The sequence below is a fragment of the Saccopteryx leptura genome, chromosome 2 (genome assembly GCF_036850995.1).
Source record: "Saccopteryx leptura isolate mSacLep1 chromosome 2, mSacLep1_pri_phased_curated, whole genome shotgun sequence".
Classification (NCBI taxonomy): Eukaryota; Metazoa; Chordata; class Mammalia; order Chiroptera; family Emballonuridae; genus Saccopteryx; species Saccopteryx leptura.
The window spans coordinates 243278107-243303757 of record NC_089504.1 but is presented as its reverse complement, the minus strand read 5'-3'; the positions used below and the strand labels follow the sequence as shown (position 1 = coordinate 243303757).

At 45.3% G+C, this 25651-nt stretch overlaps 1 protein-coding gene across 1 annotated transcript in view; it reads left to right on the top strand.

Moving 5' to 3' along the window:
• The window catches only part of PTPN11 (protein tyrosine phosphatase non-receptor type 11), an 85951-nt gene that overhangs the window by 18106 nt on the left and 42194 nt on the right, over window positions 1-25651 (top strand). Inside the window, exons 2-7 of the mRNA XM_066370870.1 lie at window positions 953-1075; window positions 4784-4978; window positions 7086-7278; window positions 9166-9282; window positions 9922-10035; window positions 24990-25086. Coding sequence (XP_066226967.1) covers window positions 953-1075; window positions 4784-4978; window positions 7086-7278; window positions 9166-9282; window positions 9922-10035; window positions 24990-25086 — 839 coding nt within the window. The remainder of the gene's footprint in view (window positions 1-952; window positions 1076-4783; window positions 4979-7085; window positions 7279-9165; window positions 9283-9921; window positions 10036-24989; window positions 25087-25651) is intronic.

Sequence of the window (25651 nt, the reverse complement as noted above, 5' to 3'; positions counted from 1 at the left end):
CTGCAGGAGGGGAAGAGAGAGACAGAGAGGGAAAGTGCGGCGGAGGGGTGGAGAAGCAAATGGGCGCTTCTCCTGTGTGCCCTGGCCGGGAATCGAACCCGGGTCCTCCGCACGCTAGGCCGACGCTCTACCGCTGAGCCAACCGGCCAGGGCCAGAATTTTTTCATCTTCCCAAACTGCAATTCTGTCCCATCAAATGCTAACTACCCCTTTCCCCTCCCTGTAGCCCCTGGCAACCACCATTCTGTTTTCTGTCTCAGTGAAGTTGGCTACTCCAGGTACCTCGTATGAAGTACAATCATACAGTATTTGTCTTCTGTGACTAGTGTATTTCACTTAGCTTGATGTTTCCAAGGTTCTCCCATGTAGTAGTGTGTGACAGAACTTCCGTTTTAAGGCTGACTAAGATTCTCTTGATGTGTGTAATTCACATCTTTATTCCTGTATCGGTAGCTCTATCTCCATATGTATATTAAAAACTAGAGTTTGCATTGATACCTTCAATTCCTAACTAACACCATAGGGTTGATTATGGCTTTCTTCCTTCCCAAATTTGTATCTCCCTTTCCAACACCGAGAAACTTGGATCCCACTGTCTTTGATATATTTACTTATTTGTTAAGTAGCTTATTTATTTATTTACTTATTTATTTAGTTTCTCTCCCTTTGTTCAATCTTCTGACCATGTGGACTGTCATTTTGGGCTTGGTCCACTGACTGACTGGCTTAATACCCATGTTCCCAGCCTTGCCTACTGTGCTAGCAGGCTCTTAGCCCTTACCAAGAGAAGGCAAGGAGGGGGCAGTGACCAAGGAGAAAAAGGGGACAGGGCAGGGGAGGTTTTGACTTGTTTTTCATTAGCCACTCAACTTGGGCATTTCAGCGGTGACAGGGTAGAATGTCGTGCTGACAGAATGCATTGTTCATTGTTCTCTTTCTCTTCTCTCTCAAGATGGTTTCACCCAAATATCACTGGCGTGGAGGCCGAAAACCTACTGTTGACCAGAGGAGTTGATGGCAGTTTTCTGGCAAGGCCCAGTAAAAGCAACCCTGGAGACTTCACACTTTCCGTTAGGTAAGTGGAAGGGGCAGAGAGACTCTCGAGCTGTGTTCCAGGCAGGAAGTGTCCAGACCGCACTTGGACTACTTGCTGCCCTTGTTTCAAGTTTGAAGGCTGCCGGCTGGCCTGTGCTGAGGCCTGGCCCGTAGGTCGGACCTGATTCAAGGCTGCTTGTGGGCTCAGAACATAGCCTCCTGAGAGGGAGAGCCTGAGAATTCAACAGAAGGTGGGGGATGACAGCCATTTCTTGTCCCCTGAGAGACTGCTGAAGATGAGTTAGTTAGAGCACAGTATAACCAGTTGCTAAGCCACCCCCTGCTTGATTTCTCTCATCCTGAACCTGGCTTCTTGCATTTTGCCCTCTCTTCCATTGATATCTTAGTGGGAAAAATATTTCTAAAGAGTTTCTTCAGATCATTTGTCTTTTTCAAGAAATAAGACAGCACTGAGGAAGTTGTGGTCCCATGTGTTCCCCTGCCCAATCCCGTTCCCCTCCCTCTTTCCCCCGGGGAAACCGTCAAGAGCTTGGCACGTCTCCTTCCTGCCCGTGGTTTTATACTTGTACTGTATGTGAACACTGTCAGATGGGTGTGTTTTTAGAATTCACATCCATGGCTTTATAATGTATATATTATTCTGCCACTTTAAAAAATTTTCAAGTTCTGTGCTGGTACCTATAGACCTAATTATTAATCTTAATGGCTCTATAATATTTGAATGGTGTGAACACATCACATTTTTTCCAGTCCCCTATTGTTGGATATTGGGTTGCTTTTAGTTTGTTTAAAAGGTGTTTTGTTTTGTTTTTAGCACACAAGAGAGACAGATAGACAGGGACAGATAAGAAGGGAGATAAGAAGCATCATCTCATAGTTGCAACACCTTAGTTGTTCATTGATTGCTTTCTCATATGTGTCTTGACCGAGGTGGGGCCCCAGCCAACCCAGTGACCCCTTGCTCAAGCCAGCAACCTTAGGCTTCAAGCCAGCAACCATGAGGTCATGTCTATGATCCCACACTCAGGCCAGCCACCCTGCATTCAAGCTGGTAAGCCCGCGCTCAAGTCAGTGACCTTAGGGTTTCGAACCTGGGTCCTCAGTGTCCCAGGCCGATGCTCTGTCCACTGTACCACTGCCTGGTCAGGTGATGATGATCTTGATGATAGCAACCATTATTGAGGACTTGACATATTCTAGGCTGTCGTGCTAAGCACTCTACCCACATCATTTTATTTAATTTTCCCAATAATCTATGAATAAGTACCACTATTATCTTCATCCTATAGGTAAGCTCAACACAGAGGTTAAGTTAGTAAGCTAGTCTTATGGCTTGTAAGTAGCAGACCCAAGACTATAGAATTAGTGGCTTTTTTTCCCTCCACTTTTTTTTTTTTTTTTTTGTAGCAGAGACAGAGAGAGTCAGAGAGGGACAGAGAGGGACAGAGAGGGACAGAGAGGGACAGACAGGAAGGGAGATGAGAAACATCAGTTCTTCATTGTGGCTCCTTAGTTGTTCATTGATTGGTTTCTTATATGTGCCTTGACCGGGGGGCTACAGCAGACCAAGTGACCTCTTGCTTGAGCCAACGACCTTGGGCTCAAGCTGGTGAGCCTTGCTCAAACCAGATGAGCCCGTGCTCAAGCTGGCGACCTCGGGGTCTCAAACCTGGGTCCTCTGCATCCCAGTCCGACGCTCTATCCACTGTGCCACTGCCTGGTCAGGCTTTCTTCTACTTTTTGTTTTGAGAAATTTCAGACCTATAAAGAAGTTCATAGATGAAAACAATAAACACCCCCATTCCCTTTACCTGTTGCCATTTTGCCATGTTTTCTCTTTCTCTTTATGGGTGTGTGTTTGTGTGTATTATTTACTTTTATCTCCTGAACCACTTGAAAGTTAGTTGTAGATACCAGGACACTGACTTTTACCTCTAAATACTTAAGTGTGCAAGTTCTAGGAAGAAGGACATTTCATATAACTACAATATCATTATATATGAGATAATTTAACACTGATTCAATAATATTATCTCACATATATAGTCCATACTCAAATTTCTCTGATTGGTTAATACAGGCTTTGGAAGCCATCCAATTATTTGCCACCGGGAAGCACGTAATATCTGTTTGCTCCATCTTTTGGTGTTTATGCCCCTGAGGGTCATTGCTCCTAGGCCCTTACAGCAGACAGAGCGGGAAATAAATATTTACATATTGAAAACCGAATGTTCATACTGATAGTTCCAGTTCAACTCAACTTCCTCACCTTTTCCCATTCCATAGTTGTGTTTCTCTTGAGTAGAACCCTGTTCCACAACCACATCACCATATGACCTCATGTGCCCAAGCCTAAGGACACAAAAATAGACTCAGAATGGCTATATCATTGTCATTCCTAAAACCCCTTAAGTAAAGTTCATGACTTCTTTGGAGTGTGTTTGTTCTTAGAATACACTCATTAAGGGTGTACAATCAGCACAGTGTTCAAAGTCACAGGAATTCATTTTTCTGTGTAGTTATGAACTTACTACAAAGTTAGATTAATTTCCTTGTGTTCAGTTTTTTTTTTAATCTTTGTCAATTTAATTTTATTTTTTGACTGTGAAACATTTACAAGATATAAAAGTCACACTGGATAAAAAGGTGTCTTCTGCAAGAATTTAGTTTAAGTATTTTACAACGCTATCTAATGCTGCAGTGACTAGGTAATGTTTTGCATGTGTTTTGTGCTTTTGGAAATGTATCTTCAGGGTGAGTTTCTGGGAGTGAGATGCTTGGAGCAGAGAGGAAATGTATCCATAGTCTAGCTTTTCCAAACTCCCCTCCTGGTGATGGTGCCGTTTGCACGCCCGCCGGCAGTGCGTGAGAGTGTGTTTCCCATAGCGTCACTAGTTGAGTGTGGTTGTGTTTTTCATTTTCACCAGTATGATAGGTGAGAAATGGTATCTTGGGGACTTTTAATATTCATTTCTCTTATGATTGAAGCTGAACGTCTTTTCATAAGTTTAAAGGCCACTTAAATATCTTTTTTGTGAACTGTCTTAGAACCAGTTATTTTGAACAACTCTGCAGTACTACCAAGTTTCACTTTTTATGGTTCCTCATATATAATAATGGTATAGACACTCTTTTGTGCCCTCATATATGATATATGGTTTAGACTTATATAGGTACATGGTATACGGTATATACGTGTGTGTGTGTGTGCAACGTCTGTGTATTCGTGCGCACGTGCATGTGTGACATGTTCGTTATCTGGTTCTCTGTAGGCAGTCTAACCTTTTTGTTATGCACCCATGCTAAAAAGTTGATGATTATGGTGCCTTATATTCATTTATTCATAGGAGATCCTCCTTTTTTAATTTTGAGGAAAAAATACAGAAGTACACCAAAATGTATGTGTACTCATCCATGTTGTATTTATTGCCAATTTTTCTTTAAAATAAAATATAAAATAAAGCAAAATTTCCCTTTACTTGCCATCCTTGCTCTTGTTTTTCCCATTGTCCCAGAGGCAGCTAGTATCATGACTTTCTGTCTAGTTCATAGGAAAATGTATCTATTTATAATATAATATGTAAATATCTATAATGAAATATACACATAAAGTCATTTCTTGGGTTTGTTGTAATGCTTAGGTGACATCTGATTATGGAGATGGCATCCATTTTTACCAGTGTAGCGCTTTATTTGTTTCCTCCCCCTTTCTAATGGACTATTTTAGAAGAAATGGCGCTGTCACCCACATCAAGATTCAGAACACTGGTGATTACTATGACCTGTATGGAGGGGAGAAGTTTGCCACGTTGGCTGAGTTGGTTCAATACTACATGGAACATCACGGGCAATTAAAAGAGAAGAATGGAGACGTTATTGAGCTCAAATATCCTTTGAACTGTGCAGATCCTACCTCTGAAAGGTCAGTAGCGTTTCATAACTGTGGGGCCTCTGCATCTCTCCTGTACCATAGGGGCCATAGGGGTTATGTGAATGTGTTATCAGGGTTTAGCTTGCACTTGTTTCTCAAGCTGCAGTCTGCTTTTGAAAACTAAAAACAATGTTTTCAATTACAGTTGACATTCAATATTGTATTAGTTTCAGATGTGCAGCATAGTGGTTAGACATTTATAGAACTTAAGAGGTGATCCCAACAATGTCTTGCATTCACCCGATACCGTGTATAGTTATTACAATGTTACCGACTGCATTCCCTAAAGCTGTACTTGAAGTTCCTGTAACTATTTTGGAACTGCCAATTTATGCATCTTCATCCCTTTGCTTGTTTCACCCCAAGCTGCAGTCTAAAGTTTTATTAAAATAAGAATAATAGGATCAGATTATTCTCAGAGGGTACTTTCCTTGCAAAAGCTTCAGTCATTGTTACTTACACACATTCTAGGGGGATCTCAGACTAGTCCTGTACATCCTTAGTACGTGCATTTTATTTATTTTTAATTTTATTTATTGATTTGAGCGGGAGAAACTTTGATTTGTTGTTCCATATGTGCCCTGTTGGGATGAGACCCGCAACCTTGGTTTCTCAGGATACTGCTCTCACTAACTGAGCTACCCAGCCAGGGCTGCAGTAGTTTCCAGTTATTGAATTCCAGCTGATAATCTTTGAGAATGATGAGAGGAAAACAAATGATAACGGCGACAGCAAAGTCGCAGCTGTTCTGGGGAGCAGCTCCTGACCAGTTATTCCGCAGTGCCACCAACAGATGTCAGTTTAAGCTCAGAAGTGGAAAAGCAGAGAACCCCAAGGGTCTGATGTTTCAGCAGCTTATTTTCATCAGGTCCACAGATGTGTGAGGATGACCTTGTATTGCGGGGATCGTATTATTTCAGAGCTCTCCCTCGCCCGCCTCCCCCTCCCCCCATCGCTGTGTTGGAACTCAGCTGATGTAAGCTGGGACTTGACTTAATTTGTATTGATTTTATGGCTTTTCCGCATTCCCAGTCTCCTCTGACTCAGTACAAATTCAGGGTCTCTTAATTAGGTTTGTGTCTGCTCAGGTAGTTCTCTTCAACTTGCACATCTGAGTCAATGCTATTATAGGCTGATAATTTGTTTCTCCACCTGCCTCTCTACCTTCGAGCAAAAGGCTGTCTGCCAGCGCTGTGTGGTTTATTTCTACATTTTACTCTGTTCAGTTGAGGGCGGATGAAAAATAACTCAACGCATATTCTTTTAGTGATGAGCCATTAGCATCATCTGCCATGAGAGTGCTTGTTTTCTTACCAGATCCAGAGGGAAAAGCCACCTTAGCAGCATGAGTCTGTTAAGCTTTTCCTATAGTATGTATCACAAAGTCTGTCCTTGATGGCCTATGTCAGGACTCTGGCCTGCTGGTTACAAATGCAGATTGCTGGGCCCCATTCAGTGGTCTATTGGTATCTCTGGTTGTAAGCAATGGGAATTCACATTTTTAGCAAAATCCCTCAGCCCTATTGTAAGTTTGATAGGCATTAAAATTTGAAATGATAACCCAACATTACAGCCCAAAGATGTTGAGGGCAAACTTGGAGGCTGTGTACGTATAGGTTGGAAATATGGAAACACTTGAAATGCTTGAATTGATTTATAATGAAGATCTATTTTGCATACTGTTCACCTGCAAGAGCAAGGGCAAACACTTACATCATGCTCTGTCTCTACCATAACTTTCTGTGGTAATTTCTTTAAATGGCTATGATGAAATAGTTGGTCCTTTTAATGTTGGGCTTGGAGAACTGACAAATTATATTTTTAAAAGGCAGGAGATGGAAAAGAAAATATGAAAGATTGAGGACATTTGTTCCCAGGCGACTGGGGGAGCATTTTAGAAGTTTAATTGTCATTCTTGACACCTTTGTCATGCCTCCTGCCTGCCTGGGCGGCAAATTCTGATGTGCTATGGCTCCATCTCTTAGAGGTGTGTGTTTGTTTTTTAATCGTGTTCAGGAGAGCTGACTAAATATGGTGGTTCTGGGAAAGGGTATTATGATCCCGTGGCAGAATTCAATTTTTTCTTTTCAAAATTTAGGTGGTTTCATGGGCACCTCTCTGGGAAAGAAGCAGAGAAGTTACTCACTGAGAAGGGAAAACATGGTAGCTTTCTGGTGCGAGAGAGCCAGAGTCACCCCGGGGACTTTGTCCTGTCCGTCCGCACTGGCGACGACAAGGGGGAGAGCAACGACGGCAAGTCCAAAGTGACCCATGTCATGATCCGCTGTCAGGTAAAGCCTCACTTGACCCTGGGTCTGGCAAAATGTCATCTTTGGGTGACTTTTCTGCTTGGAGAAGACAAGACGCCATTACTACTTCCAACCTCAGATGTTCTTTGCCCACTTAGCCAAGGGCTTCTATACTTTATTAATTCTAATCATTTCACCATTTCAGAATTTTATTAAATTATTTATTTCTAGTCTCTCTGGCAGATCAAGTCATGCCTCTGCATCCCCTTCTGCCCTTCAGTATCTAGCCTAATTGAGTTTCTGATTGATTGTAGTTGGTATTGGCATCAGTCTCTATCTCTGAAGTAATAATGGTCTCAGTTCTGCCTTACAATTGGCCCAGTCTAGCCTGTGACTGCATGTGCCTTCGTATCACACAGAGTTCCTCCATTAAGCATGGGAGACTTGAACTCAGTATTTCCTACTTTTAATGTGGTGATGGGACCAAGGACATTGATTCTTGGTCAACTACATCACATTCTGTTTTGGCATAGTTTTCTGAATAGAAACTGTCTATTCACTATTGCTTTAGTTTTTAAATTAAATTAAAAAAAAAATCCCTATTGAGATGTCATCCACACACCATACAATTTACACTTTAAGAGTGGACAATTTAATGGTTTTTAGTATATTCACGGATTATACAACCTCCAATACTATCTAATTTCAGAACATTTCATCACCACAGAAAGAAACCCTGTGTTCATTACCACTTACCCCACCCCAACTCTTGGCAGCCACCAGTCTACTTTTTGTTTCTATGGATTTGTCTGTTTTAGATACTTCATATAGATAGAATTGTATAAAATCTGGCCTTGTGTGTCTGGCTTCTTTTACTTAGCATAACCTTTTCAAGGTTTATCTGTGTTCTAGCACAGATCATTAAACTCTTTGTATTGTCAAATAAAAGATCGTGCCCACATATCTTCATATATATTATTTCTAGTGTTTTATGTTTTTCTGAGTCCAACCATTTTCCTGTTGTTTCCCTTAAATAGCCTATTCTGTTCTCCTTATTAGAAAAAGTTTTCTGGTCTCTGTTTATAATTTTCTCTAGTAGATGAAAGTAAGACATGCATATTGGGCTTCTGCACTGCCTCGCTGGCCTTGGAACTCGGTGTGTTTCAGAGAGTTACCTTCTATTCAGCGCCTTATGTATTGTTGTGTAGCCTACAATATAAGTAGAGAATGAAAAATACTGTTTTTCATTTTTTCTTTCTTTCTTTCTTTTTTTTGTATTTTTCTGAAGCTGGAAATGGGAAGAGACAGTCAGACAGACTCCCGCATGCGCCCGACCGGGATCCACCCGGCACGCCCACCAGGGGGCGACGCTCTGCCCCTCTGCCCCTCCGGGGCGTCGCTCTGTCACCACCAGAGCCACTCTAGCGCCTGGGGCAGAGGCCAAGGAGCCATCCCCAGCGCCCGGGCCATCTTTGCTCCAATGGAGCCTCGGCTGCGGGAGGGGAAGAGAGAGACAGAGAGGAAGGAGAGGGGGAGGGGTGGAGAATCAGATGGGCACTTCTCCTGTGTGCCCTGGCCGGGAATCGAACCCGGGTCCCCCACACGCCAGGCCAACGCTCTACCGCTGAGCCAACCGGCCAGGGCCCTGTTTTTCATTTTTAAAAAACTAGTTAACTTATGAATGAGAAACTTGCTTGTGGCCTAGTTGGTGTTAGATACTTGCTCTTGAGTCTCATGCCTCACAATGAACTCTGGGGCAGCCATTCTGTTCTCACCATCCTTACTGCATCCTCTCCTTGGTATGATCACAGCTGTTCCATCCTTCCATTATTGGGTGTCGGGGGTGGGGCAGGGTGGGCGGAGTTTGTCCCTGCTCTTCAGCTGGGAAAATATGATTTAACATAAACGTAATTTTTTGTGTATTGAAAGGAACTGAAATATGATGTTGGTGGAGGAGAACGGTTCGACTCTTTGACAGATCTCGTGGAGCATTACAAGAAGAATCCCATGGTGGAAACATTGGGCACAGTTCTGCAACTCAAGCAGGTGAGTGTGTTAGAAAGCTAAAGCTCCATCTCCTTATAGAGTTGAAAACCCCCCCAGTATAGGGTATTCCAAATATACAGGAGTAGGACTGACATCATGGACCTCTGTGTACCCGTCACCCAGCTTCAGTTATGATCACCGGTCAGATCTAACTGTGTTTATTACTCCACTCACTGCCCGTCTCCTGTGGTATTTGGGAACAAATTCCAGATGTCATATCATTTCCATGACTCTCTAAAAGGCCTTCAGACTTCCTAAAGCAAGTTTTCATTGTAGGTGCGCCTTTGGTGATCATACTTACTCATTTTGGAGTTATTGCTATGTCAGACTTCACTCTTATCACTTAGTGGTAAATTATATTATCTCTAATATTTTGGTCAACTTATAAAGAAAAAAAAGATGCAATTTATAACAGCAAAGAGTGTGTAGAGATTGGAGAAATGTATTTTTTTGTCAGAACAGAAAAGAAAGTGAAACTGTATTTGAAAATGTTTATTGAGAATGACTATGTCCTGTGAACTTCCTGTCATTTGCCTTCATGAAGACCAAAATAGATGTCCTCTTTGTTGTTTTTTTGCATTAACACTTTTTTTTCTGTAATACCTTCTTTATTTCTCGCCAATGGCTGAATTTGGTTAGCCCCTCAACACAACTCGGATCAATGCCGCCGAGATTGAGAGCCGGGTTCGAGAACTGAGCAAATTAGCTGAGACCACAGATAAAGTCAAACAAGGCTTTTGGGAAGAATTTGAGGTGAGTTCTTTTTTTTAAATTATTTTTATAGACGTTATTAAGGCCTATTTTTAATAGATGAGAAGTTGGTCTTGTGTTTGCATTTGGATCTGAAAGACTTGATACTGTGTCCTAATTCGGCCATTGATTTACATGGAGCAAGCTGCCGAGGGCCCTTTGAAATAGAGGGGCATTGTGTTCTGGGGAAGGGAGTTGGCAGTTAATATGAAATGGGTGAGCCAGTGGCTCCATTTGGCTCTTTTGATTTGCTGACAGAAACCGAGGCAAACATAAGGATCCAGTTCCTTTGGAAGATGTCCCACATTGGCTGGGGTCTTCAGAAAGAATCTAGAGCCTTTTTTCAGTGAATAAGTAAAAGAAATACCTCCTATTGGCTATAGTTTGGGTGTTGACATTTGTAATATTGGGAAGTGAACCAATTTCTTCCCTGAAACCAACTTAAGTAGGAGAATGTTCCCCAGTGGGAATATGCAGTATTCCTGCTGTTCTCTGGTGTGTCACTTACCAGCTCATATTAGTATCTTGTCTTCTCACGTTTTATCCATTTGATAGAAAACGTCCTCAAAAACAAGGATTGTGCCATATTTACCTTTGTGTAGTTATCCTTAGCATGTGTCACAGTGCTTGGCACACAGCCGACACTCCATAAATGTTCTGTCATTCCATATTTTTGTAGGACTTTAGAATTTATAAGTATTTGTGGAATGAATGGATGAATGAATGGTCAAATAAGGCCATTTTAGGCATAGCGTATCATATCGCCTTGTTGAGATATTATTTCAGTTTTACAGATGAAATTTAAGTAAATTAAATTTTACAGACAATTTTAAGTAAATTGTCTTCCCACAGATACTAATTGAATCATGGCGGTGGGGCTGGGTACAGAACAGAACACTCACAGTCCCTGCTCAACATTGCTGAACAGAGGCTTGAACTCAGGTTTATTCTTTTATATCAGGCAGTGGGTTAGTCACCGAGGATCCCATGGCAACAAGACAAACAGGGTTTCTGTCTTGAAAGTTCCAGTTGAGAGAGAGAAGACAGTGATGGAATCAAATCTAAAAAATATACTCAGCCTGACCAGGCGGTGGCGCAGTGGATAGAGCGTTGGACTAGGACGTGGAGGACCCAGGTTCGAGACCCCAAGGTCGCCAGCTTGAGCACGGGCTCATCTGGTTTGAGCAAGGCTCACCAGCTTGAACCCAAGGTCGCTGGCTCGAGCAAGGGGTCACTCGGTCTGTTGTAGCCCCCCGGTCAAGGCACATATGAGAAACCAATCAATGAACAACTAAGGAACCACAATGAAGAATTGATGTTTCTCATCTCTCTCCTTTTCTGTCTGTCTGTCCCTATCCGTCCCTCTCTCTGACTCTCTGTCTCTGCCACAAAAAATAAAAATAGAAGTATATTCAAAGAAGTCTACCTTCTATTCCTGTCTTTTTCTCCCTATATGTATAGACTTTTTTAAAAAAGTTATAGTTTACATTTTAAAAATACTGTATACACAAATATATATCTATATATCTGTTTTTATATTCTGCTCTTTCATGGATAAATAGTAGTATATAACTTTACACACTTTTCTTCAACTTTGCTTTTTTCAATATCCTGGAGGTTCCTCCATAGTAGTATCTAGATAGAACTAGTCTTCATTCATTTCTCTTATGGAGTTTTTCATTTTGTGGATGGACTGTTATTTATTCAGCCTGTTGGTGGGCATTTGGATAGTTTCCAGATGTATTACAAATAGGACACAATGAATATAGCTTGTGCATACATCTTTTCCTATTTTTACTGACATTTGTTAATAACAACAATTTTTTAATGTTTCATGTTGAAAAAATGATGGTTGTTACTCATCTTTCACTTTTATTTTATAGCATACATGATTTGGGGTAGCATATTTAAAGTCTAACATACTGTTTTTAATAAAAATTGAAAAATGTTAAACCGTTTTGGTAAGTATAAGAAATAAGAAAAAACGAAACCAAAACCAGAAAAGATATAGTGAGCTATTTTGTAATGTAGATCCATTTTAGTACTGTATGCTCTTTTAAAATGGTAGCTGAGGTGATCATTTGTATAGACCACTGAATTTTAAAAAAATTACCACATGTAAGTTGAGTATCTGGTCCAGGGCTTCCTTCTTTAACACTAACTTCCAGAGCAGTGCCTAGGGACACAAAGTCAAATCTGCTCAAGCAGCTTGTGGCAGAAGGGGTGTTTTTCATGCTTCTTTTGGTGGCTTCAAGATAAGAACTTAGAAGGAGGTCCCAGCTTGGGGACCTCCTGGCCATGGTAAAGAAGTCTGACTGGAAATGCTGGCCAGGTGGGTTCACTCTGTAACGTCTCAGAGTCAAGTCGTCTTTTCTACATTATTAACAACAAAAGGCTAGGGGGCCTGAATTGGCTTTTGGGGGAAAATGAAGAAAAACAACGTCATGTCTATACTCTACAGGTTCTCTGTAGAGGTCAGGCCGAGGAGATAAATCGTCTCGCACTAAAATCAGGGCATTAACGTTTCATTTAAATGAAAGCCAGATCTAAAGAGCTAATGACCTGCTCTCCAGATCTCTCTTGTACCTGCTTCTCAGACCCAGTCAATTAAAAAAAAAATTGCCCTTTATGGTTGGGGCCAGGGGAATAAGCCTGAGCACTGGACAAACCATTATGGGAAAAATTAGATAGGTGGGAGCAGAGACTCATTATAACCTAAATCCTCTGAAACCGGAGTTTGATCTGCAGCAGCAAGTCATTGTTATTTTAGTGACTGTCCTTAGTTGGCTCCCAGGAAGCGACACATTTGGGATCAGGTCCTTCTTACTGTGTGTTCTGATGGTTTTTAAAGTGAAGCAGAGCTCTAAATTGCAGTGTCATTGGCAGTTTAACTCTGACAGCTCTGTTTTGTTTGTCTTTGTGCCCAACTCCTGGTTGTCTGTCTGTAACACCCTACGTGTCCTTCAGGTATGTTTCCCCAAAGGGACTTAAACAATTGTTTTCACTTAAAATACAGTCTCTTGTGAAGCTCTGGGTCTTTTCTCCTTTGCTCCTGGGATTAATGCAGGTTGATGCTTTTCTTCCAGGATATGTTGTATGAGCAAGACATTGTAAACCCAAGTCTTCGATTTTTCTAGAGATTGCCCATTTCTTTTTTAATTTTTTTTTCAATTTTATTTATTCATTTTAGAGAGGAGAGAGAGAGACAGAGAGAGAGAGAGAGAGAGAGAGAGAGAGAGAGGGAAGGGGGGAGGAGCTGAAAGCATCAACTCCCATATGTGCCTTGACCAGGCAAGCCCAGGGTTTTGAACCGGCGACCTCAGCATTTCCAGGTTGACGCTTTATCCACTGCGCCACCACAGCTCAGGCTGAGATTGCCCATTTCTGATATGTGTAAACCTCTTGTGTCTCCCGCATATCTCTTCTTGCGAATGTAAAGAGGTAGATAATATTTCTAGGCTTGTTGAAGGAGAGTTCTGGTAAAACGAGATTGACACTAAAGGAGTGAAGGCGAGCTATGACCCTGTAACCCTGTGCCTGTGACGTGCAGGTCACCTGAAACCTGCACTCAGCCCCTGTGCAGCAGGGTGAGCGGTATCGTGTATCATGTGGCGGCGTCACAGGGGTCTGCCCCCTTTCCAGGCCTGTTTCTCCCTCTGGAGCCCTCTGCGCCTGAGCTGCCAGGGGGCACGTGGGCAGAGTCTGGACACCGCATCTGACTTCAGGACCCCAGTTGAAGATGGAAATTTTGCCATCGACAGCCCTTTGATCCCCCAGCCTTCCCATCACCCTCCTTCTCTATCTTGCCGCCCTCTCTGCTTCCAGTCTCCCTGCTCTCCACATGCTCACTTTATCCTTTTCCTTCAGCACATTTCTCTGCTTCTTGACTCACGAAGCTTACCTCTCGCCCCTTTCAGATACAGTAACTGGTAACTCTCTGTCTTCATACCAAAGCCTCAGAAATTCTCATTGGCTCAGATACCATCCATTTTTGGTCCCAGGAGCCGTGCCAATGTCATGATCACATAGAACAGATATGTCTGCATGGACCACCCTGTTTGGGAAAAAATAGTTCTCAGAGATGAGGATTGTAGGGAGTTGGGCAAATGTCCCAAAACTGTCCACCACACACAGAAGACACTGGTGGTGGCAGTGATTTATTCCTTCCATTCATTCAGCAAATATTTGTCAAACACAGACTGCATGCTGGAATCTCTGTTCTAGGCTCTGGCAATGTATCAGAGAACAAATCAGAGTCTGTCCTGGAGCTTATGGTCAGCTGAGAGAGACAATAAACAAAGACACAGGTAAATATTCAGTACATGAGATGCCAGTAAGTGCTGTGGAGAAAATTAAGTGGGGCAAGACAAAGGGATGAGCTGCTGATGGAGATGGTAGCCATTTCACACAGGTCTCTGTCACACGGTGGCATTTGAACAGAGACCTGAAGGAAACAAGGAGCAAGCCATGCAGATGACCTCAGGAAGAGCCTTCTAGGCAGAGGGGACAGCAAGTGCAAAGGCCCTGAAGTGGGAATGCCCTTAATACATGGCACGGTCAGCAAACAGGCCGGTACAGTCAGAGAGGCGTGGGCAGCAGGGAAGCAGAGAGGAGCGGCTGCAGGGGTGTGGTCAGGTCACACAGGCCACTCAGGGTTCGTGTGGGGCCATTGGCTTTTACTTGGAGAAGGTGGAGAGTCTCCAGAGAGTGTTGATCTGCTGAGTGGAGGACAGCCTGTAAGGGGGAGATAGAAGAAGGGGAACCAGGCTGGCGCAGATGGCAACAGCTTGAGCAGAGGAATGACAGTGGCTTGGAGCAGAGTAGCAGCAGCGGTGGATAGAGGTAGTTGGGTCCTCGAGATATTTCGAAGGTAGAATCGTCAGTATTTGAAAGCAGTGTTGACAGATTGTACGATAAGACAGAACTGAGGCAAAGATAAGGTGAGAGTTTGTGGCTTGAGCAATTCGTCGGATAGAGTGACCAGTTGCTTAGATGGGGAAGGCTAGGAGGAACCGGTTTGGGGGCAGGTGATCAACTTTCTTTTTGGACACATTAAAGGTTGAACTGCCTACTAGACATCTAACTGGAATATGATTCTCCAGCTAATTCTGTGGTGTTGCAGGCAAGATTGTACTAGAATAGTCTTCCTTCCTCGCTTCTCTGCATTCTTCAGTTCCCAGACTCAGGGGTGTTTTCTCAGGGAAACCTTCCTTGATCCCTGTCCCTGTGCCTGGGTTAATTCTTCCTGTTACGTGTGCACATAGTGGCAAATCCATTCCTTTCCATCCTTGGAATTCATGAATAACTTGGGTGGTTATTGGTTTAATGTTTGTCTTTTGTACTGCGAGTTCATAGAAACAGATAACACTACTAGGTCTGTTGGAATAAAGAGAGGTTTTGCTCAAACGAAACCAATGGTGAACAAATAAAGAGAGACACACTTTGATTCTGTGATTTTATGTCTGCGGTGTGCATATCATCTAAGAAAATAGCCTGGAGCAGTTGGGGGGGACCCCACAAAGCCAGGGGGTCCTGCTTTGTTTTCCGTAGTGCCTGTATCTGGCAAAAAGTCTGGCACACAGAGGCACAAAATAGGTATTTGTGTTGTGTTGACTCTGAGCTGCTTTTAATGGTGAGAGCTGTACTGAAGTCAGACCATTTGTGTATATTTCAAGAGAAAACAGCTTTCTGATGCTTAAAATGTGTGGGGGAATGTTCCAGGCTCTGCTTTGACATACTCCTCTTCACTCCTATACAGTTTATTTTTATTTGGAACCACTGTTTGGGGCTTGTGACTGCCCATTGTAGCCTTGGAGAACCCTGGACCTGCTAGCCCTAGAGCAGGGGTCCCCAAACTATGGCCCGTGGGCGGCATGCGGCCCCCTGAGGCCATTTATCCGGCCTCTGCCGCACTTCCGGAAGGGACACCTCTTTCATTGGTGGTCAGTGAGAGCAGCATAGTTCCCATTGAAATACTGGTCAGTTTGTTGATTTAAATTTACTTGGTCTTCATTTTAAATATTGTATTTGTTCCTGTTTTGTTTTTTTACTTTAAAATAAGATATATGCAGTGTGCATAGGGATTTGTTCATAGTTTTTTTATAGTCCGGCCCTCCAACGGTTTGAGGGACAGTGAACTGGCCCCCTGTGTAAAAAGTTTGGGGACCCTGCCCTAGAGGATCTATAGTAATTCAGGGTTTCAATGGTGAATCTCAGAAAGCTTTTAGTTTCAAACCTTTTGTTTCTGATTAAAAAGACAAAACGAATATAACACACACATATGCAAACCCCACACAACATTTATTAACTGGTGGCCCTGGCCGGTTGGCTCAGTGGTAGAGTGTTGGCCTGGCATGCAGAAGTCCCGGGTTTGATTCCCGGCCAGGGCACACAGGAGAAGCGCCCATTTGCTTCTCCACCCCTCCCCTTCTCTTTCCTCTCTGTTTCTCTCTTCTCCTCCCGCAGCCGAGGCTCCATTGGAGCAGAGATGGCCCGGGCGCTGGGGATGGCTCCTTGGCCATCTGCCCCAGGCGCTAGAGTGGCTCTGGTTGCAACAGAGCGATGCCCCGGAGGGGCAGAGCATCACCCCCTGGTGGGCAGAGCTTCGCCCCTGGTGGGCGTGCCGGGTGGATCCCGGTCGGGCGCATGCGGGAGTCTGACTGACTGTCCCCGTTTCCAGCTTCAGTAGGAAAAAAACCCAAAAAACCCCCACAAAACATTTATTAACTGGGGTTATTTTTTCCCTAGCACTTTAAAGCTTGTTTTCCTTGGTAATTTGATTTGTATTTAAAGCCTAGCCTTCTTTTGTTATCAAGCCATCCTCTGTCGGGGTCTTAAGGTGTTTGCTGCTGTTTGCCACTCACAGGGGCAGTTCAGTCCCTGCATGGCAGCTCTGCGGATGTCCCTGCTCTGCCAGCCACGGGGCTCCAGGCGGAGCACGTGCCTGTCTTCCTTCCAGCCCACAGTCCAGTTTGATTCTTTAAAGGGATTACATCCTGCTCAGGGGAACTATAAATTCTACTTCGAGTTGCTTAGGTTTTATGGAAACAAGACTTTAACTGCACCCCAAAGCTGTGTCTAGAATAATAATTCTTTCCGGTGATCTTTAGTGGAAATCTTCCTCTTAGTGACTAAGCAGTGCCACATTGAACAGCAGTCCCATGCCAGCCTCCAGCCTTGGGCTTAAACGTGCTCCGGGATGGCAGGCGTGCGCTGTAACCACAATTTCCCATGGAGGCCTGGGCTCCCAGGAGCTAAGAGAACGGCTGTTATCTTCCTGTGGGCAGAGCGCTGCAGTGGTTAGAGGTTTCATTCCCAAAGCTTCATTCTGGAGAAATGCCTCTGTTTCCTTTGGACTGATTCTCTCTCCGTCTCTCCTCTTGTTCTCTGCCCCTCCGGTGTCATGCTTTTGTCTTTAGAATTATTATGTTTTTGGCTGGCTTTTCTTGACATCTTTGCAGAGGATTGAAGAAGCAGAGGTGCTTTTGCATCTCTGCCTCGCCTTTTCCCTTTGCCTCTGAACGACCTTGCTCCTCTCTGCGTCTGCTGTTGTCCCGTCTTCCTTGTCAGCGGGCCTGTGCCATGTCCTCCGTTTCTTGTTAGCGCCTTCTTTCTTTAACCCTGGAATGTGACTTCTTCTCTCAAGGTACTGAAATAACTCTTTCAGGAGACACCAGCAGCTTTCTTACTGTGATACAAGCTGTCTTTTCTCTAGCCTCTTTCCTGGGGCTGCTCCTGAGACAGCCGTCCAGCTCCTCGTCCCTAGTTCTCCTGGTTACTCTGATCAGCGCAGCACCTGCCTGCTTTATTTTTTCTTCCCCTCCCTTGTGCTCCTCTCGCTGTTCTTTGCCTTTTTTTCTCTCAACCGGTGAGCTCTGGTGGTTCTCCAAGGTATGGTCTGGGCCTCTGCTCATCTTGCTTTAAATACACGTTTCTTTGGAACATGTCCATTCTCATCTTGTTCTGAGTACCCCTACCTATGTTTATATTGCTTCTAGTTCTGGTTTTGCCTTTTGAGTTGTGCCTTCTACATTTCTTCTTGGCTGTCGTATCTCCTCAAACTCGGGCATGCAGAACGGGACCTGTTATTTCCCCTTCAAACCAAATATCCCCCTTTACTTCTCTGTCTCTGGTGGTAGTTGTGCTGTTTATTCTTTGGCCCTGTAAGGCTAGACTGTCAGAGCGTCCCTTACTCATCTTTCTGTTTTCTTCCATCCCTTGCCGTTCACCACGCTCTGTTGATTTTGCTGGGCTTAGAGGAGGGAAGGAAAGTACTGGTGCTGCATTGTGGGCGAGGGAGGTCATCTCCTGGCATCCCCTGATCTTGTGGGGAAGGGAGTCATCCCAGGATCTCTGACACATCGGCAGGACCACTCAAGTGGGCAGCTATAGACACAGGAGTCTCGCCTGCTGCTGGGGTGCAGGCTCTTGTCTCCCGGGAGACATGAGCCACTCACTGACCCAACCTCTCTGCCTCTGACCCTTCATATGTATCTGCTCTCAGCCTTCCTCCTGTCACTCTTCTGCTCAGACACCTCAGTGGCTCCCTATTTCCTTCCAGAGATACAGCATTTTCATTTTGAAGATGAAGTAACTGAAGCCCAGGAGGAGTGAGAAAGTTGTCCCCAGAGAGGGACTGGCAAACAGTTGGCTACGGTGAACTTTGGGACTTCTGACTGCAAGTCTACCGCACTGCACTTCTTTCCACCTGGCCGATCGTGACCTTCCGCCTGGTTCTCAAGGTCCCCCATTGCTTCCCTTCTTCTCTCCATCTGAGGTTTTTCCCACCATTGTTGGCACACAGAGTCCAGGTTGTTGGCCAGTCTCCCTGCCCTCTCACAGACTCTGGCCTCTTAGCCACCTTTACTTAAGTTCCCCAACTTGCTGGATGGCTTCCTTTCTTAATTGCACCCAACTCAATCCTTCACCTGCTCCTTCCAGAAACTCCACGCCACGTATTTTATCCCACACTTACTGACGTATTGGTTTTGTGCTGTTTGCTGCTGTTTCCTCTGTCACAACCTGTTCTCCTCCAGGGACCCTGCCTTTTAATTTGCTTTTCTGCTTATACTCCGCCTTGTTGGAAGAAGGCGATGGCTTGGCTTACACCAGGCACCAGGGCGGGACCAAATCTTGAGTCGGTTTTGCTTTCGATCAGTTGGCATTTCTCTGGTGATGGAGTCTCCAGCTGCCCCTTCGTTCCTGGACGGGGTTGTGGACTCGGGCAGGACAAGCTGCCCCAAACCACTGCAGAGAAATGGTGACAGGCTGTGCTGAGTGGCTGGTCACACCGCATAGTGTGCAGTGAAGAGGGCGGAATGAGAAATGGCAGTTCCTCTGCATAGAGACAGCCGCCAAAGGAAAACAGAAGTGCATTCAGCTCAGCAGAGGGCTGGGTTTGGAGCCTGTGCAGGTGGTTACCGCTGTCTTCATAATTATTCAGGGCATCCACACTGGAGAGGCCATCTGTCTAACAGCCCTTCTCGCTCCTTTTCTCTCCATTGTGGGGGGAGTGTTAGTAGGAGCTTTTACATTTTTGTGCATTATTAATTTGTGTATAAAAACCCTTTATTGGGATTTTCAAACACCTGGAAGTAGAGAAAATAGGAACCCCCCTCCCCCCAGCACCTAGCTCTAACACTTACCAGTGTTTGTTAACGTTGTTTCCTGCTTCCGGGCCCTCCCAGCCCCACCGTGTGTATATACCTGATTGCTTTGTTTTTGAAAGTAAACTAACTGCAGCTTGGTCCGGCCTTAATGGTCAGTGGCTCTGCTTTTCCCCCTAGGACTTTGTGCTTGTTGCTCAGAACAGTGCCAGCGACATGGTCACTGGGCCATTGTTATGGTGGCTGGTGATGCCTGACTCAGCCATTTTGTTGTTGCCTGCCCATCTCTCCTTGATCTTGTCCCTCCACTTGTGTTCGTGACAGTCTGGTCAAGAGCCAGGCCCACTGGTTTTCAGACAGGGCTTTGGGAGCCTGTGGGGGTCTCGTTCTATCTTCACAGTGACTGGGGATACCGCGGCTGGCATGCTGGCTGGCAGGATCCAGGGGTGGGAGCAGGACTACTTACTGGCCCTAAAGGTAAGGGATGGTTTTGCACACGAATACCTTTCCCATCTGCAGTCCAAATGCACAGCACCGATCAGGGGATTGATGCCTTTTTTTTCTTTTTGTATTTTTCTGAAGCTGGAAACGGGGAGAGACAGTCAGACAGACTCCCGCAAGCGCCTGACGGGGATCCACCTGGTACACCCACCAGGGGTTGACGCTCTGCCCACCAGAGGGCGATGCTCTGCCCCTCCAGGGCGTCGCTCTGTCGCGACCAGAGCCACTCTAGCGCCTGGGGCAGAGGCCAAGGAGCCATCCCCAGCGCCCGGGCCATCTTTGCTCCAATGGAGCCTCGGCTGCGGGAGGGGAAGAGAGAGACAGAGAGGAAGGAGAGGGGGAGGGGTGGAGAAGCAGATGGGTGCTTCTCCTGTGAGCCCTGGCCAGGAATTGAACCCAGGACTTCTGCACGCCAGGCCAACGCTCTACCACTGAGCCAACCGGCCAGGGCCGGGATTGATGCCTTTTAAGGTTTAATAGTTTGATACAATCCCTTTGGCTCTAGATCTGCTTTGGCTCTTGCAGTCAGGTGGCTGGAACTAGCCTCTGGCCCTTTCTAAGGGTTCATCTCTTGCAGCAAACCCTCCAGCTGTATTGCTGGGGGGAGGGGACAGTGTGTCTTGAGCCTGTGTCCCACTTGACATAGTCCTTTTTGCTCCTGTCCCAGCCTTATTGCTGGAGATACAGTGATGTTCAGCCTGACAGGGCCTTCCCAGCTTTTGGTGCCCCAGCTGCCGGTGAGGAGGAGGCTATGGAAGGTAAGCCAGGTGAGGAATGGAGCTTCCTGGGAGCGGGGCTTGTTGGACAGTCTTCTGCCTCTTGCCATTGGCCTGGTTCTGGGAGGAAGCGCCCCTAGCAGGTGCTCGCTGATGTTCTCGGAGCTGTTGGGGCGCCTCTGAGGGCAGAGCACTGGGAGTCACAGCCTCTTGAGTTCCTCTCATTTTCTGTCTCCTCTAGATGGATGACAGCCTTTCACTGTGGGAAATGAAATGTGTTCAGGCAACTTGGGCCCCAGGCACAGACGAGAATGGGCTAATGGGCACTGAGGAAGGAGCTGCAGGGAGAGATGCACTGTTAGTCATTATTAATCTGTGACAGCTGCCAGCCCCAGGCACTTAGCACCTGACTGTGCCTGGGATGCAGGGGCTCTGTGCCTGGCCTTTCTGGAAGACTCCAGGGTCTAAAGGCCTCTCTCCATGTGTGTGCTGTTCACATCCCAAATCCATGCGGAAGAGGAGAGTGGGCACTTAATGTGGGATTGGGGAAGCTTCTGGCTGAGTGTCCCTTTGTGTGTGAGGTGATTTTTGCCGGGACCGCATTATATTATAGTAAGTAAAATAGAATAGGCAGATGGGAAAGGGGTTCTTTTTTAACCCTTATGCAATCCTTTTAACGAGGCTTCAGGCTCGGAGGAGGTCTCAGTGTAGGACTAACAGGTCTTTAACTTCTGCGTCTGACACCTGCCAGTGCCCCTTGTTTACAGAGCCGCAGGCATTCTGCAGCATCTAAGTAGAACTTGTTACTATTTTCTTTTTTTCCTGGCTACCTTCTATATATATGGCAAGTGATAGAAATTTTCATGTGTGCTAGTACTAGGAGGTTTCCTTTGAAAATACATTTTATGAAGGGGAAAAAGAGAAGGGGAATTTAAGAAAACGACTGATATGACAGGTGGTGTGCCAGGACGGCAGGCATCTTGAAGATGCCTTCCAGATGACTCACAACGGAAACGTTCCTGTATTCTTCCTCCAGCACTTTTCCTTTAAGTTGACGTCCTGGGTTCGCAGCACCAGATGGGATTCTAGGCGTGGGGCTGGAGCGCCGAGGCCAGGACTGGTGGTGATCTGCGGCTTGTTTGTCTCCTCCCTTTTTCCCGGTTTTTCATCAGCTTATTCAGCAAACACATTTCGAATGCCTCCTATGAGCCTGATGCTGTGCTGGTTGCAGGCTTAGTGAGGTGGTTCCTGCTCTGCAGAGGACCTGGATGGAATGCATCTTTTGTTGAGATGGCTCTAGCCATGCACCCTCTGCAGGTGAAGTGTCAGTGAAGTTTGTTCCTTAAGTGAACATGCCTTTGCTTTACTATCGAGTTTTTTTTAATTACTTATTGATTTTAGAAAGAGAGGAAGGGAAGGAGGGAGAGAGAAATAAACACTGATTTCTTGTTTCACCTTTCCATGAATTCATTGTTTGACTCCTGTATGTGCCCTGACCAGGGATTGAACCTGCAACCTGGCTTATTGGGTGACGCTCTAACCAACTGAACCACCTGGCCAGGGTCATCAAGTTTGTTTTGAATCAAGAGCTAATTATCCCCAATTGTAGCTTTTGTTGATGTTGTTTTTTCTTTGTTGATTTTTAAGTGCTTGAGTCAGTTCATAGTATTTGGACTTGTTGAACTTCACCTTAATGTCTGAAAGTCAAAATCGAACCCTCTTCCTAATAACACAGGAACTGAGACTGGCTCACAGTTCAGAGGACCTGCCAGCTCAGAGAAGGCAAAATGGCTTTATTTAACCTGCACTCATTTCAGAAATTTGAATGACCATTTCATTGTCAGAGTGCTGTGTCCACTGTGCTTTCCCCTGCCCAGGTTTCAGCTGGCTAACCACTTCTGTTAGGCGCGGTGTGTCAAGGCTAAATATTATGTTTTGAAACCGAGAGTCAAATAGCAATTTAAACTCCTGGCTTTCATACCTGTCTGGGAAATTAAGATAAATGAAATGGAAATAACAGGGCTGCTGTGCTGTAAAATATTGACTCTGTCACTTCTTGTAGAAACTTTTAAGGGTAACCATTTTGGCATTTATTTATATTAAATATTATACATATCTATATATTTCCTTTTTAGCCTGCCTTTCACTGTCTTGATTTGCCCATTTGTGATTTCCCGTAACAGATTAGGCTTGTTTGAAACAGTCCCTTGAAGAGAGGCTTTCTGTAATTTTGAAAATGAAACCTACCCCTTGAAAAAAAATGTTTCAGCCTGGCTGGTCCATCTTTCTGTGTGTTTCTGCAGCTGCTCCTTCTCTCCACTTCCCTACATCTCCAGTCCCTGGGGCCGGTCCCGCCACAGCTGCGTGCTGTAGTCGCTTCTTTCCCCGATGGCGTGCCCCACTGCCTTCCCTGGCAGAGGCGACCTTCCTGACACAGGAGGACTTTCAAGTCTTGCTAACAAAGCTTGCATGCCCATGGCCCAGTCTCCAAACCGCTTCTACTGTCCTCTGTTTTTTTTTTTTTGTATTTTTCTGAAGCTGGAAACGGGGAGAGACAGACAGACTCCCGCATGCGCCTGACCGACCGGGATCCACCCGGCACGCCCACCAGGGGCGATGCTCTGCCCCTCCGGGGCATTGCTCTGCCGCGACCAGAGCCACTCTAGTGCCTGGGGCAGAGGCCAAGGAGCCATCCCCAGCGCCCGGGCCATCTTTGCTCCAATGGAGCCTTGGCTGCGGGAGGGGAAGAGAGAGACAGAGAGGAAGGAGGGGGGGGGTGGAGAAGCAAATGGGAGCTTCTTCTATGTGCCCTGGCCGGGCATCGAACCCGGGTCCCCCGCACGCCAGGCCATCACTCTACCGCTGAGCCAACCGGCCAGGGCCTCTACTGTCCTCTGGTATTTAAATTTGACAACTGATGAATACATGGCTTGCTCTGAAGTAGACAGCAGCGAAAGGAGGCAGATCAGAAATTCCTTGCGAATGGGGATCGCATCTGTTTATTTGTATACTGTATAACACTACCCGCTGGCTCTCATTCTTTATTTTAGAATTAAGTTTATTGGGGTAACGTTGGTTAATGACATAAATTTCAGGTCTCCAACCTTATGATATGACATCTATACACTCAGTTGTGTGCTCACTGCCCGAGTCTAGTCTCTTATCATCATATATTTGGTCCTTTTTACTCATTTTGTCCTCCACCTGGCTTTTATTCTTAATATTGTTACTTTAAAAGGTTTCTCTTTTTTTTTCTTTTTTTAAAAATTCATTTTAGAGAGGAGAGAGAGAGAGAGAGAGAGAGAGAGAGAGAGAGAGAAGGGGAGAGGAGCAGGAAGCATCAACTCCCATATGTGCCTTGACCAGATACGTGCAGGGTTTTGAACCGGCGACCTCAGTGTTCCAGGTCAACACTTTATCCACTGCGCCACCATAGGTCAGGCAAAAGGTTTCTCTTTTTATAAATACTTATTTATTGTAGAAAATTTAACCAAAAAGAAAATGAGGGGGTTAAAAATGGAGAAAAAGCCAGACCTGTGGTGGCGCAGTGGATAAAGCATCGACCTGGAAATGCTGAGGTCGCCGGTTCGAAACCCTGGGCTTGCCTGGTCAAGGCACATATGGGAGTTGATGCTTCCAGCTCCTCCCCCCTTCTCTCTCTCTGTTTCTCTCTCTCCTCTCTAAAAAAATGAATAAATAAAAAAAATTTAAAAAAAAATGGAGAAAAGGCCTTTCTAATCTCACTAATCTGAAAAAGAACCTTATTACTTCTTTAGAGTATATTGTACCATGTCTTACAGGCGACTGCAAACACATGGCTTATGTCATACACTGTGTTGCAAGATTGAGTTTTTTTTTAGCGCCTAGAACACCTTTGAAATGGCTGTAGAAGGTTCTTTCATATGCATGAACAATAGTGTTATTTAGGCAGCTGTTTCCTGCTGGGCATTTATGTTGTTTCGAATGTTTCTGCCACTGTTGGTACAGTGTTAACATGGGTGTTCTTACAGCTATTGCACAGGACTGGGAGCATTTCCTTGGACAAATTCCTGAAAGCAAAAATCGAGCCAGGCTTTTTTTTTCTCTTTCTTTTAGACTTTTGAGGCATAACAATATTTACTTTTGCTTCCTCTAGACGCTACAACAACAGGAGTGCAAACTTCTCTATAGCCGAAAAGAAGGCCAGAGACAAGAAAATAAAAACAAAAATAGATATAAAAACATCCTTCCCTGTAAGTATCAATATTCTGCTCAGTCATTGTTCCTCTTGGAGATTTTTTTTTTTTTTTCTTTTTTCTGAAGCTGGAAACGGGGAGAGACAGTAAGACAGACTCCCGCATGCGCCCGACCGGGATCCACCCGGCACACCCACCAGGGGGCGATGCTCTGCCCCTTCGGGGTGTCGCTCTGTTGCAACCAGAGCCACTCTAGCGCCTGGGGCAGAGGCCAAGGAGCCATCCCCAGTGCCCGGGCCATCTTTGCTCCACTGGAGCCTCGCTGCGGGAGGGGAAGAGAGAGACAGAGAGGAAGGAGTGGGGGAGGGGTGGAGAAGCAGATGGGCGCTTCTCCTGTGTGCCCTGGCCGGGAATCGAACCCGGGACTTCTGCATGCCAGGCCGACGCTCTACCACTGAGCCAACCGGCCAGGGCCTCCTCTTGGAGATTTTGATTCCTGGCGTCCCTGTAACTTTTCCTGAGGACCATATGCCCTCCTCAGCAGATCTGAGGCCTCAGCCTCTTAATTGTGAGCAGTGTGTGTGTGTGTGTGTGTGTGTGTGCGTAGCACTCTTTCTCTTTC